We start from the raw sequence: 19,579 nt of genomic DNA on the forward strand, positions 1-19,579 counted from the left end.
CTGCAACCTCACATGAGATCAAGAAGGCCAGTATGCAGTGGGAGCTGAATTTGGCAGGGACTGCAAAAAGCAGGTCTTCTACAGGATGGGTAAAGAAAACATACCCACACTGAAGTGCAAGAATGGTAAGCTAGTAACAACAGATGAGGAGATGACTGAGGTTCCCAACAATATTTTTTTCCTCAGTTGTGAGAGGCAACTTTGCTCCCAACACCTCCCAAGGTAAAAAAACACAAGGCAGGGATAAGGAGAGCAAAATCCCTCCAACTGTGTGTGAAGATCAAGTTTGTGACCACCTGAGGAACCTGGTCCTACGTAAGTCTAAGGGACCTGGTAAGATATGTCCCAGAGTCCTGAGAGAATTGGCTGATGCAGACACCAAGCCATTCTCTATAATATTTCAGAAGTCCTGGCAGTCAGGTGAAGTATCTGTAGACTGAAAGAAAGGACACATTACACCCATTTTATAAAGGGTAGAAAAGAGGAGCCTGGCAACTACCAACCTGTCAGCCATACCTCTGTGCCTGCGAAAATCATGGAGCTCCGGAGAGACTTATTAGTGGCTTTCCAGAGGGGACAGTTCTGCTCTGCAGCAATCTCATATTTAGTACTTCATTGTTGTAAGGCAGCTTCCAGTCCTCAAACTCTTGCTGCTGGATTGAGATTTCAGTGTGTCCAGGTTGAGCATAACATCTGCACCTGAGCTGCTGGAGCCTGGCAGTCCTGCACACTGTATCACAGTTGCAGTCGCAGATGTGCAAACAAGTCGGAAGCAAAGTGTTCAATGACAACAGGATTAGTATTGAGAGATTAAATCCCTTTATCTGTCCAACTAATAAAATATCCGTTGTTTTACTGCTGACTTGTGTTATCCATTCAAATCAGATTTCTATGGAGACTCTGTTACGTGAGTGTAAATGAGATTAAGCTGATGCTGCAGTTCTTTGTTATCTGGAGCTGTTAAGATGCAACACCTAAAACAGTCCCTTTATAAAGTAAGTGTGAACACAAAAAGCATTGCAAGAGAGTCAGGCATTTGAAGAAAAATGCCTGAATAGATGTGGTGGCAGTTTATGACCAAGGAAAACGATACAGAATTTGTGATGGAAACGCCATTGTTCACCTCTGTTGAATTGGCTTTATCTATGTTAGTTTGCTGTTCTAACACAGGGAAAATAGATAGGAGATATTCTTTCCCCCAGAGATAGAAATAGATTTTCTCATATTGAAGTTTTTCTTCTGTCTTTTATTCTGTACATTTTCTGCAGGAGGAAACAGACTGAACATGCAATACACTGGACAGTATTGTTTGCTGCTTCAAACCTGTGCTAGCAAGAAATGAAGTGACTTTTCTATCAGAATGGAATTGGTTTTCAGTCCTTGTCATGCATTTGTCTTTCAGCCTGACATCCTGCTGTGAATGGCTTTGTCTGTGGACTCTGCTTTGTACCGTTGGAGGCGACTAGGAGCTGAAAGTTCCTCCCAGACTTTATCAGAGTTGACACCACTGCTGTTTTCTATCAGAGATAAACCAAAACTCAACTTAAACAAATGGAGGATTGTGTTTCCTGGCGATGAGAGACAGTGGAAAGACTGGAAACAAGCTTCTACATTTTATTCTGGAAACAAGATACAGACCACAAAATACACGTGGCTCACTTTTTTGCCCCAAAATCTTTTGGAGCAGTTTCACAGGTAAAAAAACTTCATTCAGTGATATATGAAATTTGAGAACTCTCTGAAACACTGATATTCGAGGCTGCTGGAGAAGGACTGCTTTTGGAATAGCCACATTGCTTAAGTTCAGGTGATGATAATTTGCATGCAAATACCAGTTGATTCACACTGAAATGCAGGTTTAAAGCAAGGAAACACTAAGTGTGCTTACCTGATGTCATGGCCAGCTGTCTCATTTGAACGCTGGAACAGTTTGCTATGTAAAAGTTGTTAAGTTTTCATTTAAAACTCCTTCTGCTTCTGTGTTGAATAAGCCTCTAAATTTTAAGGACATAAAAAGACATTCATTGGATGTGTTCAGACACCTATAAAATTTTGTAGATGTCAGAGGTTCACAGGTTAACTTTGGTATGTTTATGATGGCAGGCAAGTGGCTATAAATGGTTTACAGATACATGTAAATACTGGGTCAGGCTTCTCTTCAAGCCATGGTTTGAAATTATGTACAGACCCTCCCCTTTGCCCTCCCCAGCATATTGTCTCATGTCAATAGGATGCCCATATCACTCTGATAAAGATAAATGAAACTTCTATAGCCATGTCTAGCTTTGAAATTTTCCTTCTGTATTTAGATTCACATATTCATAATTTGACCTTTCACCTGTGGAATTCTTCAGGGATTCTTGATGGAAACCTTTCTATAATTCTAAACATGGTGGGTTTACGCCCATTCTGTTACACTGGTTTGGCTTTTATTAAGTTTCTTTTAGTATTGGTTTTCAAGACTGAGGCAGTGGGAGATTGTTAAAGAATTTTTAGTTCCCAGAGACAAAAAAAAGGTTCCTAATGAGTGGGAAATGGAGTGTTATGGAAATGTATTTCACAGGATCTCGGTTAAGCAACTGATTAATTCATTCTGAGGAAGGTAGAGAAGTGAAATGATTAGTGCTCTTTTGACACAAAATGAGGCATGTTCATTAAGAAAAGGACACATCTAATTTTTGTCTGCTTTTAATTTCTTTTATGCCTTTTCAGACTGGGTAATCTTTATTTTCTCTTTCTGGTGGTTCTGAACTGGCTCCCACAAGTGAAAGCCTTCCACAGGGAGATTACTATGCTGCCTCTGATTGTGGTTCTGCTTGCCAGTATGATTAAAGATGCTGTCGAAGACTATAAAAAATACTGTTTTGATAAGCTGATAAACTTCTCTAAAACCAGAGTATATGACAAGTAAGTAAACAAATTATTTTGCCTTGCATTTGGTGTGGTGGAAACTACTTGTCTGATTCCGTAGTAATTCCCTCACTGACCCCTTGAAGTACTGTAAGTTTGGGAAAGCTGTTATAAAAGACTTCTTTTCTGCCTCTAAAAATGCTTCATTTGTCTCACTTAAGTCATACTGATATCACTGAAGTTTTGTTTCCTATCACAGCAGTGTGTGCTGATACACAAGTTTTCATTCCAAGTTTCCAAACCAGCTTGCCAACACACACAACGTCCACTCCAGGTAGCAGAAGGAACTAGAAGGAAAATGAAATGTATCCAAGTCTGAAAAGGATTACTCAGGCTGTTTAACAAATTGGACCAGTGTCTTTCAGATGACTCACAATAAAGCCATTACTGGAAAAATTAATAATCAACTACCTTCAAGGTGAAGAACAATCGGGAACTGAAAATAATTTTATAGGACTTCCAGTAACCAGAGGCAATCGATACAGCACGGTTCTGCTGCAGGGATGGTACAACACCTGCAGTAAGCTGTGGTGTTTGCTCGATACTGACTCAGAAGGAAGTATTTTCCATGTGCAATTCTTATTGCAACAGTTCTATTTCATCAGAGTTTCTCATCCAAGGACTAATTTGAGACTACTTAGCTTGTGACTACATAATGCAATATATAGGAGATTCCATTCATAAGTGTAAATGCTTGGATCTCTTTCTGTTTTTTTCACATCTCCTTAAGCCCAGGTCATTAAAAAAAAAAAAAAATACTATGGTTTGTACGCATTTCATTAGCTCTCTGGGAGATTAAGCCTCATCTTTGCTTACATATTGACGTGTCAGAGGCACATGGACAGATAATGAAGAAGAAATGAGAGACTGGGAGGAGTTACTGGGTGAGAGAGTGACGTTAAGTTGCCCAGAAGCAGGAGGTGTGTCAGAGGAAAAGGATCTGGCTGAGGGGTGATTTAAGTAGACCGTCCTTCAACTGTCTTGTCATCGATTTCCTAGACTTGGGGACGTAGGGTTTGCTCAGTTGTTTAATAATCCATCTTATGGATTTGCAAACAAATAGTAGACAGAGGAAGTAAAGAAAGATTGTTTACAGCAATCTTCTGTTGACTTCTGGGACACAGAGCTCTGACTATTACCTTTGAACTTCCTGGCAACTCCCAGGCTTATAAAGAGGTTCTGAAAAGCGCGTCATGAACCATGAAAACTGTGTGCATGCTCTCAGCTTTAACGCTGGTCTGTGTAAAACCAGAGCAGATATTCAATGCCAGGGAAGTGCTCTGAACAGGGCCTCTAGGCACAGGCTAACAGGAATAACAACACATTCAGGATGCCTCTGTCATAGCTGAGGTGCAGCCTCCCCAGCAGGCTGTAGGACCTGGAGCAGCTGAGTCAGGATGATACCTGTTCCTAGGTAGGTGGAGGTTGGAGTAGAAGGACGCGCAGCCCTGGGCTTCAGACATCTTTGCTCTTCTCTCTGCTCCTTGGGAGTTTATTTGGATTGTTGAACTCTTCTAAATTTGTTGGTTTCCAACTTGAGGCTACTTTTCAAAAGGACAGGAAGATGTCAAGGAAAGGTATTCCAGGTTGCTTCTCTAGAATGATATGGAAAAAACATTTTTTCAAGGAAACATGCTGCCGATGTGGTGCTCCAGAAACTGAAGCCCAAAATGAAGAGCTGGACAAGAGAGGAAAAGCAAAGAAAAGAAAGAAGAAGAATGAAAATAAGCGAGTGATCACCTCCAACTTGACTTTTGGAAGAAAGTGGAAGGAAAATCCAAACAGATACTATGACTCGAACAAAATTAAGACCACAAAATATACTGTCTTGACTTTCCTCCCTAAAAATATTTATGAGCAATTTCACCGTTTTGCCAATATTTATTTCGTGGCCATTGCACTGCTGAACTTTGTGCCAGTGGTGAATGCTTTCCAACCAGAAGTTTCTCTGATCCCAATTTGCGTTATAATGGCCATCACAGCCATTAAAGACGCTTGGGAGGACTTTCGGCGGTACAAATTAGACAAAGAAATCAATCATATGGGATGCTATATTTACAGCAGGTGAGTTTTGTATAGCTTTTATTACCAAAAATACTTTCAGTTGAGGTATTTTATCAACGGTGAGGCTTTTTGGTTTAAAAAAGCAATTGGGAAATCACAGTGGTGAGGGCATCAGGAAAATGTCATAGTGACTATATATCACCTGGTATTTGTTCTGATACAGGGAAAGACATGTCTTCTTTTTGTTTAAATCTCATTTTCAGGTTGGGGAGGTAAGTTTGAATTTCGTGGTATCGTCATGGCTGTTGGCCTCTTCAAGGTAGAGTGCAGTGAAAACAGGTGCTTAAAGAGCAGGTGGATTTTAAAGGAATTTCAAGAGCAATTAATTCTGTCAGTACAAGGTAGCAAAGCACAAGACCTTCATGGAACCTGTTTTCATTCTTAGAAGCCAAGAAATACCTTTAAAATGTAGCTCTTTGAAGTCCAGTTAATTTTACACTATTCACTGTAGACTAGCTTTTGGTTTTATTTCTTTTACTAGGTCGTAGGTGAAATAGAACTGGAAGATAGTAATATGTGCCTCTGTTCAGACATCTCCAAATGAATTAACTGCATCTATTTCTGCTCAGCTCTTCAAAATGTTTTATCACCTCTTGCTTTAAGGACTTCCAGAAATTTGAAAATGATGTTTTATTCTATTCAAACTGTTCTCTCAGCAAAGCTGAAAATTACTTCTCCTTGTTAAAAATCTCACATCTGGGAGCCGGAAGAGCAGAGGTTCCCATCTCTGTGAATGTTATCTGTCATCTCTCAAATTAATCAACAGCGCTTTATATAACATCTGCTTTCACAAGCAGGATCTTGCAGAACTCTGGCTTTTATCACACAATGTTGTCATCCCTGTTTGTTCCTTCTGCATGTGTTTGTCAGATTTTTATTTTTATATCCTGCCAGTTAACCAGGGAAACAATGGATTTGCTTGTCTGGGGGCTAAACTTATCCCCACATATAGATAATTACTTGTCAGAAGTAAAATCCCACAGCTCTCCTTGCCAGCTTGTCTGAAAAAGCAGACATTTCTGCAGTGTCTAAATATTGTTCATTTAAGACTTCTCCTCTTTCACCATGAACACTGTTCATAGCTGTAGCTCTTTGGGTAGGGTAGCACAATTGCCCTTATTTTCCCCCTATCTCTTGAGCTTGCAATCTAGTTGGATTTTTGTAACCCTTGCAACGTTGCATTAACCTGTGAGGCAATGGATTATTTGTTAATGCTTGTTAAAACCTGTTTGAATTATAATAGATGGTGCAGTAGATATTGATGAGTGAATCCACATAGGAATCTTATTTGTTTCCTCTTTGCATAAAGCAACCATGTTAATCTAACATGGGAACATGAGAAATGTGGAATACAACAAAATTCATTTTGTATGAGAGAAAAATGTCCATCATGGCATTACACATGTTCACTCCAGATTGAAGTTATAGCTAAGAGTGTTTATACAGAAAGTTCAGGTGGGTCTGTCATAAGGTTGGTTATTCTATCTCACCAAAAAAGACTTTGATCTATGAATAAATCTTGTCTAGAATTTTGTCTTTCACCCAATTTTTATGGCTCAAAATGGCAAAGAGAAAGGAAAATGAGGAGGGAGGGCTTCAGTCTGTAGCATTCATCCTGTCTGGAAAAATCCTGGGTAATTGCAATTGCCATAAGATCAGTTGCTACAGCTTATTATATCATGAATAATTTTAATCAGGCTTCTATAGTGCTTTGGGAAGCTGATATTTCTTGTTCTGCTTGCTCGCTGTAAAGTCATGGAAGAGCCTAATGCCTTCTAATTTTCTCCCTTATGAATCATTTGACATGGGTAATTTTTTTAACAAGGTGAAAGTATTTCTGAATACACTGCAAATTTTATTAATCTTGCAACAGCAAAAAAGCTCTTTTAAACAGATCAATTGATATTCCATCCTGCAAGATTACTTAGATTTTCAGAGTTAGTCTGAGTTAGTCTTGCATTTATTTCTAATTTCAATAACAGGAAGTCTGGTTCCTGTTGAAAAAAAATTACAAAGGCAGAACAATGTTTTCCAAATGCTGAATGCTCTTCAAAACTTTCTTGAAGACTGAGGGAGATGTAGTATTTTGCCCTCTTTCAGCTTAAAGCAAGGGAAATTGACTTTAAATAGGCTGCCCTGTAAACACATTTCTTCTAATTTTCTTTTCACAGAATCAGCTGGAATGGGAAATCTAGTCTGCCAGTCAAATCAAAGAAAAGACACTTCAAATAGTGTACTTAAAGAACATTTAACTGAGAAAATAGGAGACAATTAATAGTCATTAAAGTGTCTTGGGGAGATGCAATATATTAAATCTAATGTTCAGTTGTGGAGGCTCTAATTTCTGAACCAAAAACTTTTATTGTATACAAACCCTTGTGTTGTCAGAACAAATTGTACAACACCAAAAGAAAGCAAAACAAACCAACCTTCAACTGCAGATAGTACAGACCTATGTGGAATTTTATCCTTTGCCTGGCATTGTTTAAAATACTTTGTCTGCTTTTAAATTTTCCAAGTGAAGGGGCCTCCATGACTAGAAAATGTGACTGTCAAAGCACTTTCTATGATACTATGCTTTGTTACCCTTCTTTAATTCCATTTCATTTCCTCATGTCACCAGGTTTCATGCAACCCTAATTAGTTATTCTTCATCTGTAGCATTTAATTATAGTGTTTAAACACATGTGATTTTTATCACATTCATTTTGCTACACCCAAACAACTTTTAGCGTATAGATCACTCTCATCTTTCTTGTCAGTCAATCCCTCTAAACCTGCTGTGGTTACTTTTCTCCAAACTCCTTCCAGTTTGTTGTTAGCTTATTAACAACAAAGGCCAGCACTGAACATAGTATACAAATCTCTTCTATGAATGTCAACTCAACAGTTGCTAAGAGCTGTTATTTAATCTTCTTAGAGTTCTATAATGCTCAAGAAACTACTCAATAAGTAATTAATGTGTGACCTGGATCTGATACACCCCTACAATTAAGCTTTAATGGATATAAATTAAAATTCCATAAAATCTAGACAGGTATTTACACCAGGTTCACAGTTCTGAAAGAATTCACCTACTCTTTTATCAGTGTTTCAACAGATACAAATGCAAGGACAACACACAGTTCAAAATGGCACAGCAACACATTAGACAGAAGTAGCCATATAAAACTAACACTATTTAAACTATTCACGTTGCTTAATTTTAAGCACCTAAAGTCAGGTATCTGAGATAATGACTCAGAGAAGCCTAGTTACTTTGGCTCATCCTGTGGATAACTAGGTAGTCAACAGGCATCCAAAATGAGATAGCCTGATTTCTCTTTCAACAGAAAGTTCCTCTGTGATACTTTCAGGCTCTGTGGTTTTCAAGTAGTACCTACAAGCATCATCTCCCCTTCCTCTGTAGACCAACTGATGTCTGCAATACAAAAAGTTCAGGCTGACCTTTGCTGTGACTCTTCATCTCCTGGGTGTAAGATTTTGAAATATTTAAAGGTTTCTGCACCAGCACTAAGTCCTAGAGCAGGAGAAATAAGGGGGAGGAAAATCACCTCTGAGTTGCACGAAGTCAGAACTGACAAACGCTGGAAATCTGGAAGTGGCTCAAGATGGACACAGTGTTTTAAAAGGGAGATAAAATATTTCAGTCATCTTAGGTTTTGTAATTCAGTGCTGTAATGCATCTATATGACAACAATGGCAATCTGCTTGTATATAGGTTACAGTATATATAGAATACTTAATATTTTCTTAAAGCTAAGGAAGTCGCTTTTCTGTTTCCACCACCTTCATATGCTCTGATCGGCTGTGCCTCCTGAAAGGAGGAGAGATTTTACCTCCCTGGAACACTCCCAGTTACTCTGGGAGAGTAACTGGCATTGCCCAAGGATGCAGTGACCAACAGAGGTCTGTGGCATGGGGAAGACAGAGAGAAGGCAGGGCACATGCTTGAAAACAGGAATTGCCCTACTGTAAAATCTCAGAGATGGAAGGGAAAAGACAATTTTTCCCTCACATTCAACGCAGAGTGAACCTGAGATTTTGTTGAGTAGAAAGCAGGATGAGAGGAAAATATCATCCTGCCAAGGGCATAGTCAGCAAAAAGAGATGAGTTGCCAGTGCTTTAATTTAAAGTGTCACTCGGCAACACTGAGTTTTCACTTGTTAAGAAGTCTTTTATTTCTGCTTCTTTTTTTTATTTTCAAACAAAGCATAACTTTAAACACTAGAAGCTTGCTGAAGGCTTTCATGGGTTCATTTTATACCCCAAAAAAAAAAAAAAGTCTAAAGCCTGTGGCCTACCTGAAGTCCTACCATTTTTCCTGTGGGTTAAAATCAATTTCCTTTGGAACAGCAGTATCAAACTTCCAGTGAGCTGAGAAAATGGCCTTAATCACCACTACGCTCAGGTTTGTTATGTCACCACGCAGCTATTTGAAAGAAGTGGTACAAAATTGTGAAGAAATAATTAAACCACGAATTTATCTTACAGCAAACGTGCTGACTGTGTAATGAAGAAATATGTGATGTGCTGAACCGACTAAATGCAGAAGCGAAATGTCAGGTTTTCAACAGGCAGCAGCAGGTCCAGACAGCAGCACTTGAAAGTCAAAGAGCAGCAAGCTAGCAGTTCCTGTCAGTCAGTGTGTTTGCTACAGTGAGGATCTTGGTCTCTGTGGAAGAAAATCCATAAACACATTTCTAATGCTACCCCTGGTTTGTGTATTGCTTTATCAGAGCTTTCCTCAAGATCTATTACCTGCCAAGGCATTTAAGGCTGCTTTGCAGAAAACTTGTAATGGTTTAGCAGACAGCAGCAGAAGCTAACGTCTAAACACAAAGGGCAAATAAATGAGAAGTTATGGTTTGGGCTCAGAGACCTGAAGAATCATGACCTCACAGCATTAAATTCCATCCTAACTGCCTGATTTTTTCAAATACCTGGAGAAAAGCAGGTTTCTACCACACGACTTCAAGAGCTACATGGCCATGTAGGGAGGTAACTGGAGAAAAAAAACAAAACACCAAAATCAAACAAACAAACAAAAATCAAATGATGGCTTCCAGAAAGTTGACAGGGCAATGGGAGTCTTTAGAAACTAATGCTAATGATTAGCAGTTGTTAAGTGACCTTGAAGTTACCTGTTCACTCCAGCTGGTGCCAGGCAGAATTGTAGCAATAGCATTTTGTTCACTGAAAAATTTGCAGTACTCTGTAACTTGCAAAATTAACCTAGTAAAGTCTAGGAAAATATAGTTTTGAAGTACTTGTTACCTTATTTCCCCCCATTATTTCTTCATTTGATACAGATCATTATAGCATTGAGATGAAGGTGAGTTAAAAGAAATCCAAAACCTTGTATATGCATATTAAATAAATTTATAAAGCTCTGGTACTTACCTAAGGTTCACATAAATTTGAATTGCTTACAGAAGTTGAACATAGACTTCTTTTGTCATTGAAAGAATGACTTCCTTGTTGGATATTTTTAGCACATAAAAAGATAAGATTTGTTGCTAGCATTAAGGAGTTTGGAATGCCAAATAGGTATAATTAAAGTTGTATTTTATTAGACGATAGAAAAATTCCACTCCTGTTATCTTTAAACGATTCTAATTGCTGTCTCAAAGTGGCATTAAAATCCTGAGAGAGAATTTGGGTCTGTGAGGAAAGGCTGTTGTTCTTTGCCAGTAAGGGCTTGTTACGGGACCAGCTGCTGCTAAATGACATCACTGATGCTGCTGGGCTGATGTCCACACCATAAAAACAACCTTCCCAGCTACTGGAAGGGCAACGTGGCAGAAACCAGTGACAAATGCTCAGACATCTCTAGCTCAGGAATCCTATCAACCAAGGTGTGCTGTACTCTGGCCTATAGAAGGGTTTCAGAATAAGTTCCTCCACTAAGTCTATTCCCTTCCTCAAGTGCTTTATCTGTTCCTTTGCTATTTTTTCAAAGCTTTATGGCAGTAGCTCCTATCTGTGAGGTCATAGCCACAAAGAAGTCTTTGAAAACATTTATGAGTTTTTTTCCATCTAAAAGCTGCTGTAGCCTTTGATAGCATAAAAATGTGTGGATTTTCTATCTGCAAAACTAAGCTGTGAAGAATAAGTAGCTGTGTGATACTACCTGTTGTCTATGTAGAAATGAGACTCTCAAAACATTGGCATTTTTCCTTCAACAGGTGATACTCAAGGCAGGGCATTTTCAAATACAAAAGTCTAGTGAATCTATCTGTGATAAAGTACAGACCTTTGGGTTTGTCTTTTCATGACAATGATGCTTGCTTTCAGTGTGTGTTATAAACTGATGGCAATTTATGGAGTGAAAGGTAGAGCAAACAATGTCTTTACTCCATGCTGCAAAGGATCCTGAGATTAATCCTGCAGTAATTCAAGGAAATATGACTCACAGAACTAATGGTTGATACAAGTGCTAAAGATTTCTGAAGATCTTTCTCTAAGACAGTCTAGGACTCCTAGACATGCTGTGGAGATCACATGAAAAATTACTTTCATTTAACCTTATCTGGGGAGCAAACAATAATTTTAATTTGCTCCCACTCACCATCCATCTTGACCCAGTTTTTGTTTGAGATTTATCTTCATTGAATCCAAGAATGAGAAATTAAACTGTTGACATAAAGTCAATAATTTATCCATGTTCCCCCCACAATCTCTAGCCACAGCAGGATTTTTTTTTTATGATGCTTCTTCCCAGAAATGACTTCATAAAGTCTATTTAGTTCAGGCCTTCTGGTCAGATATGATGAGTTCAATAATGAATTCTGGCAGACTTCACTTTGACTGTTCAAGGCTAACGGCCTCTTTTTGTCAGCATTATGCTGTAATTGGTATTATCATGCTATCCCATTATCCCAGAACTGCAAAGGAACACCTTTTAAGTGTGCTGTTGATAAATTGACTGGTAAAGGAGAGAAAGTACTAAGAAACTTTTATCTTAGACCATGTCTTTGACATGCCCCAGCCTTGATGCTATATGCTATAAGAATCTGAGTTCCAGCTTTCTACCTCTTAAAAGTCACCACATCTTGTTTATTTTGTTGAATAAATGTGTTTGCCTTCTTTATATGTTTCTCATCAGACCATCTTGCCTTTGTGAAGCTCCTCTGCTCACTTAGCAGCTGGAGTTTGTGCTATGAACTTTAATCACTAAACAGAAAATGGGCAGTGTTCCCAGTTACAGGAATTGCTAACAGGAAACTACTTCATTTAAAACTTGTTTGACAACTGACCCAGTGCTGCTGCGGGGTGCCCTATGTTCTTTATGAAGTTCTTTTCTTCCTTTCATCCACTAGTAATCCTCCTCAGATTTGTAGATCTTTGTACTGTAAGAAATTGTTAATCTTACAGCTCCAGCTAAATAGTTCAGGGGGAAAAAAAAGGTGTTCTTTACCAAATTCAACACTCATTGGGAGAGAGGGACAATCTGTGCTTCTGAATGCAGGTGTGGGGTTCCAGTGATTCTTTAGTGCCTGTGCTGAGATGGTTCCTCTGAACTGAAACAGGTTATTTGGCTTTTCTGACTCACCATCTGCTCTGTAATTAGTAAAGGGGCAGAACCTAAAGCTTGATGTGTAATGTGTGTTTCATAGGAAATTATTGGGAAAAAAGGTTGCAAATCTACGAGTTCTGTGGATTAGTTTTGCTAGCCTGGCTTATTCAGGATGATGTGGAAAAGAGCCAACTGGGCAAGGCCCTTCTATACCATTTTATGAGCAGAGAAAAACAGAAGTGTGTTCTATAAACTTCAGAATGATGCAAGAGTTGATGTACAGAGATAGGATTGCCCTGCAGAAGTTATAGCAAACATTGCATGGAAATTCTAAATGACTGAGGTAGAAAGACAAGCTATCTACTTGCTCTAAATTGCTTCTGTAATCTCATTTTTATGTTTTAAACAAACAAATTTCAGAAGTTCTACCCTGGATAGTTCTTGACATGGGAAGCATTCACACTTGCTTAGCTGGTTTGCTGTACTAACATTATCATCTACTTTGCAGAGCATTAAATATTCAATAAGCACCTGCTTAAAAAGTGTTCAAATACAAATTAATCTGAAAGGTTTTTGGTTGGTTTTTTTTTTTTGGGGGGGGGGGGTGTTTGTTTAGCTTTGTTTTAATTTAAATGCATAGCAACATCAAATGAAACTGCAACAAACTTCTGATCTTCAGTGTGATCTTTTATAGCTGGTGTTGAGTAAAAGAAAAAGGGACATATAGATAAGTCATAAAAAAAAGAAGAAAGAAGAATTAAATATTCCAGAGCAAAAGATTACAGCTACAACAGTGTTGTTTAGCAAGTGATTCACATATAGCATTGAAGGGATTTTAACAGGTTGTGGAAGTTGGGGGTTCGTTTTTGAGTAAGGAGTGGCTACCACTGGGAACTGCACAGAATTGAGCTGCATGCATAACCTTTGCAGGAAGCTGCTATTTCATGTTGTTTTACAGCTGAGCATATAAGCCAAGCACAAGGGTTTGCCTGTCAGCATTATGGCTGCCTCTCCTTTATGGCAGACCAGGAAAGTAGGTTAGCAGGAAGTAGCCTTTGGCATGACTCTGAAGCAATGCTTGGATGTACGCTTTGAACTGTAGCAAAACACTATCTGCTTGTATCGCTGCTCCCCTTCTCATGATACAAACACTTAATTGAAACACAGGATTCTTCAGGCAATAGATGAGGATGATTAAAAACTTTCAAACAAAAATGAGACTCTGAGTCATTACAAAAAGCCTTTTACTGTCTGTCTGGTAAAGTACAATGAGCATTTTCCCTCTTACAGAGCAAGGCATAAGATGATTCAATTATTCATATTGAAAAAATAATTTCCTCTCAAGAGTTAGAGGAACTAGGCCATTGTTGCCCCTGAAGTTTTCCCATTAACTAATTTTAGAGCTTATTGTGCAGTTTTAAGTTTGCTTAGATGGTTAAGAGCAGTCAAAGGATCAATTATTGAAAATCTAATGTCAAATAAAGTTTGCTGTTTCCTGAACCTTGAACCCCACAGCCTTTTTTTTTTGTTTTTCATTTAGAAGCTCTTTGTTTCTTAGTTTAACTTTTCCATTAAACTTGGACTCCAGTTGCTTTTTTAATTAATGTTAAGGAGTCATTTGTCTGCTGTTCCACCTTTTAAGGTTGTTTCTTTGTGGTAAGTTCAAAATGCGTAAGTATCTTTTGAGAGATGTGAACTGGAAAGACCTGAAACAAATGTAGCTGAGGTATCAAGTTTTCTTCTTTAGGATCTACATGTTGTTGTTGAAAAACATCTGAGAAAAAGTCATGTAGTCAAAATCATATTTTTTGGTTATTAAGCATCTACATTTCTTGATTTAAAACACTTCAGAACACCTCTGTTAGCCTGGACAACTGTGTTTTGCTGTGGAGATGCCACAACTAATGCTGGAATGAAAGAGGAATTTTGTTCTAGTTTCTTTTTATTCCATGTAAGTATTTTATTTGAACGTGAGAGTGATTTGCCATTGGAATGGGCTGCCCAGGGAGGTGGTGGAGTCACCATCCCCGGAGGTGTTCCAGAAAAGCCTGGATGAGGCATTTAGTGCCATGGTCTGGTTGACTGGATAGGGCTGGGTGATAGGTTGGACTGGATGATCTTGGAGGTCTCTTCCAACCTGGTTGATTCTGCGATTCTATGGTTCTATGATATACAGTGAAGTAATACTAAGAAAGTGTCTAAATCATTAATTTCTAGCTGTTGCTCTGTGTCTTTAAAAAATATATTAATAACTAGAATATTGTGTCACCACTCTCCTATTTCCTTTCTTTAAAGCCCCACTAACAAAGAGTCCTGCCTTCCTAATGTCTCTGTTCACCCACGCCATGTTTTTAATGCAACAGGGAAGAACATGCTTATGTGGAGAGATGCTGGAAGGATGTCCGAGTGGGGGATTTTGTGCAGCTGCAGTGCAATGAGACCATCCCAGCCGATATCCTATTGCTCTACTCCTCTGATCAGAATGGCATCTGTCACTTGGAAACCGCCAATCTCGATGGGGAGACCAACCTTAAACAACGACAAGTTGTGCTGGGGTTCTCCAGCCAGGTGAGTCTGCTGAAAACACAGTGCAGGGCTGGCCCAGGCCCATTGGCACAGGCTGCAGCCATGAAGTGCACCAGTTCCAACAGGCTGCTTGTGCTGATACATCTCATGAAAGTGTTTTGCCATTGGAGCTAATGCCCTGTGCAGACATCAGCAGTTTGGCCTAAAAGATCCTTGTCATTCCAACATAGGAATTGCTGTAGAAAAAGGAAGATTAGCTCAGACAGTATTTTTTTTCAGCAAACTGTATCAACAGATGCTCCCCAGAGAGGTTGTGGAGTCACCTTCTCTTGAGACTTTCAAGACCCATCTGGATCCATTCCTGTGTGACCTGCACTAGATTAGGTCCTGCTCTGGCAGAACTCAATGATCTCTGGAGGTCCCTTCCAACTCCTAACATCCTGTGACGCATAGGCAACAACACACGGTGCCACTGTTAGGACAGCAGCACTGTGTTGTAGGTTAAGGGGAAATAAGAGTTAATTGGTATAACCTTAAAGAAAGTCCCCCAGCAAAGCTGCTTCTACTCAGAAATGTTTTTTCTGCATGGAAATTAGAAAAGAGCTCATGGCCCCACTTTCAGAGTGGCCTCAGGCTTCCTTACGGATTTCGCTTCTCCGTTGCAGCTGCTGTACCATCGCTCATTTGCTAGGCAGGTAGATGTATGGCAGTTTAACTAGGAACTGCTCCAAGGCACACAAAGTTGTCATGAAATAATGGAATCTTTTCTAGGAGTATAATAAGCAACCTAATAGGTACTCAAGGTAAATGAAAATGCAAAAAGTTAAATAAAAGTGATGTATTTTACATCAGTTTGATTGTTAGCAGAGGTCAAGTAGGAATGTTTAAATTCACCTTATTTTTTTTTTCCCATGAGCCATAACAGTTTCTTTTTGCAAACAATTTACTGGCATATTTTCTTGACTCATGTTTGATAAAGCTGAAGTAAATGAGAAAATGTGACTTAGGGAGTTGTACTTGTTACATATTTAATATCTTTTCAAACATAGCAGGGCATGTTTTCAAACAGAACAAGTTTAAGGGGTTGTAGCATGTTCCATTGTTTGTTCCATTAGAATCACTGCAGCAGACAAGAAACCCAAACACATGGCAGGGAATCTAAGATTTGCATCCATTTTCTTAGCCATTAGTAGCTGTGCCATTAGGAAGAGCATTTTGTGCTATTGGTGGTGAGACACAGCTGCAAGTGAGCAAATGGATTTATTAAACAAAACTGCACCATCTTCCATGGACAGTTGTGCTCAGGTACTGTACACAGGGAAAATATTCGAGCACATGGATCAGAAGGTATACAAAATGCCCTTAAAGTCATCAAACTTTTCCATTTATATTTAGATCAGGTCTCCTGAAGAAAAGAGGGAGAGAGAAGGTAACATAAAAATTGAAGTACAGTGAAGAAAAAACTGAGACTTGAGGACTAGCAGTGAAAGAAAGTCCTCCTCCAATTTGGGAATATTTTGGTGAATTCCAACCAAAGATTCCCAGGGTTTGTAGTTTCTGAAGGAGTTTTATCTTTGAAAATCTCTCTTGTAGAAAAATGTAGGGAGGCCCAGCAGCAGACTTGATTTCCACCCTCTGTAATGGGAGATGTTTGGATTAAAGTGAGTTTCCATTCTTTTCAAGATTTTATGGCACAGCAGTAATAATTCTCTTTTGTATTTCTCCCATCCCATTTTTATCACAAATTTCTTAATTGAAAAATGGAGTGTTGTGTGTGTTTTTTTCAGTTAAATAAAAAACCAAAACAAAATACTTAGAGCACTCAAGTACCTCTCACGCTGTCTGCTTTCTGGACTGCTTCACACAGTACAAAACCCCAGCCTGTTTCCTTGATCACAGGGGAAATCAAGCAAAAATTGTGTCTTGGTTCACTCCAAGCTCCTTTCAAGCAAGTACATAGCTTGAAAAGCTCTGCCTTGCTTTGTGTCTCTCAGCAGTTTGGACTTACTTTACTGCCTTCCTTCTTTTGCAATGGCTTGTTCATTTTGGGGTTTGTGGGTTTCTCTTTTTTGAGCTGCTGTTGCTTTTAGTTGTATTTATACGTGATAGTTTTGGGAGTTGTAGCATGTTTGCACTTATTTTATGGTTATACCAGCCTGGCCAGTAACTCAACTATTCTGACAAATTTCACAGTCCAGGTAAATCCTGAAATGATTTTCATCTGAGCTTGGCTTTGTTTGAAGGCTGTTTTATTTAATACATCATTAGAACTCTGTGTTATGTTCACTTTAAAAGAAGACAGATGTTTTCACTAATTGAAATCTGTGTTGTCTTGTCCAACAAACAGTATTTTCTTCATTTAACTTAACTGGGTCTTAATCCAAGAGAGGAGAATCTCAGATCTCTACTCAGCCCTTCTGAAGCTTTGCTTCAGGCTGAACGACCTAAAGTCCCTCTGCTTCTTCTCATAGGGCAAGTGCTCCAGCCCCTAACTGTGCTGGTAACCTGTATTTAGCTAATCTAATTGCTTAGCATCTGAAGTGCTCATTGGGTTTGACACTCACTATTGGTTTGTTTCCTCTTGCAGAATACTTTGTTTGAACCTGAATTTTTCCAAAACACCATCATCTGTGAAGTACCTAACAATGATCTCAATAAATTCAAAGGGTACATGTAAGTATTTGTTATCTATAAATGCATTTTGTATCTGAATGTTAATATTTCTCCTGGAGGAACTGGATTGGAGGAACATATTTAAAAGAATTGATGGGTATCACTATGATGTATTCCTGGGTTCAAAAGTCAGTTTGGACTGGAATCTGAGGCATGGCAGAATTGAGACTTGGCATTGAGTTCATGGTTGTTTCATAAAAACTGTTCTCACAAGCCTTCAACTCTTTTCAGAACTTGGACACAGGCTTATTTACATTTCACCTGAGGGTTAGGCTGGGATAGACTTTAAATCTAAATCCCTCCTAATTTTTAAAGATATTCAGCTGCACGACTCTAGTTTCTTCATATCTATGCCCACAAGGAAAAGCTAACCAGGATCTGACAAACAAATCAGACCTTTTTCTTCCATCTAGAAAAAGCAATCAAGTAAGAAAAATCCTACTGAACCAATGTGCTAGACTAGTATAAAAATATAACATTTTAATTTTAGTGTAAACCTGTGTATGTGAGGAAAAGGACAAATCCTCTGTCCATGTTCTTTCTCATTAAACCATTCTGGCACAGGCATAACAGGAAAATTTACACTAGTAAATTCAGCAGATTTGAGTTCATTTCCTGACTTTAAGGCCAGTTTGTATTTCATGGTTCACATCCTAAAATCCTCTTGCACTCCAACACAAGACACCTGTTTCCCAAGGTGAATGATTGTAGGTGCTTCCCACTCCAGAGAACTGTCTGAAATACTTTCTGCCCCAGACCAAATGCATGCCCAACATTACACAACTAACTGTATGAACATGTCAGCATCACTATCCATGTCCCAACTTTGTTACATTTACTAGTAGCTGAACTAGGAGTTAATGTTTCTCCGAGAGACTCTCTGCAGTGAAAGCCTTGCACTCAGAGTAGCTGTAAATGGCCAGAGCCTCTGACACAAGTAAACCAAAGGGTTCTCACCCATTAGCTTAATCTGGTCTTGAGAATTTATGCCATGTAAGAATGATGCCTCTAATAGCAATGTCATTTCCCCTCTGCTGTGATATCTTAAAAGAGAAAAATAGGTCAGGTCTGTATTGATTGCTGGCTGTGGTTGCTAGCTTTGAGGACCACTGGATATAATCTAAATTGGAGCAGCCCTTCCAATTAGCCTACTGTACTGTGGCACAAGAGCACTGAGATTGTAGAAATGTAGGTGATATGTCACAAGAAAACACATACAGATACACACCCTTAGGGCCCAGGGCTGGCTTCAAAATCTTCAAATCTCTATTGAAAGTCTGCAACAGAAATCTCTTTTGGAGATGCCTATTATCTCACCTGCTTGGTGGAATATGGAATTAGCTGCCTTATCTCTCCCTGCTTCAGGGCTAGATGAAAGGATTTGCCAGGGAAAATTACTTATCAACAGTTAGTGAAGTTTCTGTCTTTAGTTCTTTAGTATGCTGTTATTTGAGCTAGTGAGCAAAATTACTTGGAGCAGGTTACATCTTTCTCCAAGAACCTATAATAAATTATTGAAGCTCTGTTGCATTGCTATAAAACAGTAGCAGTACATTCTCTGGCTGAAAACGTAGCAACTTAATGACATTCATCTGACATGCCTGTCCACAGCAAATTCTGCTCACAGGAACGCAAGAAGGCTTTTTCTAGATGAGTTTCACCAAGCCTGAATCTAAATTCCCAGAGAAAACAAGTTATCTTTAGCAATTTTACCAGATGTAGGTTGCTGGCACCTAAACCTTTTAATTTGTCTTGTTTGATGTCATGCAATAATGTGCAGCTGCACATAGATGTGGAACTGTACCTAGCCCTGAAGATAGCAACTGATGTTGCCCTCCATTCAAGTGACACAGCAGTTCACTGATAACTGCAATGTCAAATATCAA

General features: G+C 38.9%; 1 protein-coding gene across 7 annotated transcripts in view; it reads left to right on the forward strand.

The window, feature by feature from the left end:
• The window catches only part of ATP10B (ATPase phospholipid transporting 10B (putative)), a 67,730-nt gene that overhangs the window by 14,947 nt on the left and 33,204 nt on the right, over positions 1 to 19,579 (forward strand). For 6 of the 7 annotated variants that reach the window (XM_064161753.1, XM_064161754.1, XM_064161752.1 and 3 more), the window contains 4 exons: positions 1,403 to 1,695; positions 2,713 to 2,907; positions 14,858 to 15,062; positions 17,608 to 17,693. In XM_064161753.1, the coding sequence (XP_064017823.1) occupies positions 1,421 to 1,695; positions 2,713 to 2,907; positions 14,858 to 15,062; positions 17,608 to 17,693 (761 nt within the window). In that variant the 5' untranslated portion in view covers positions 1,403 to 1,420. The remainder of the gene's footprint in view (positions 1 to 1,402; positions 1,696 to 2,712; positions 2,908 to 14,857; positions 15,063 to 17,607; positions 17,694 to 19,579) is intronic. The other variant, XM_064161758.1, reaches the window with a different exon arrangement.

Source organism: Pogoniulus pusillus, chromosome 22 (genome assembly GCF_015220805.1).
Source record: "Pogoniulus pusillus isolate bPogPus1 chromosome 22, bPogPus1.pri, whole genome shotgun sequence".
NCBI lineage: Eukaryota > Metazoa > Chordata > Aves > Piciformes > Lybiidae > Pogoniulus > Pogoniulus pusillus.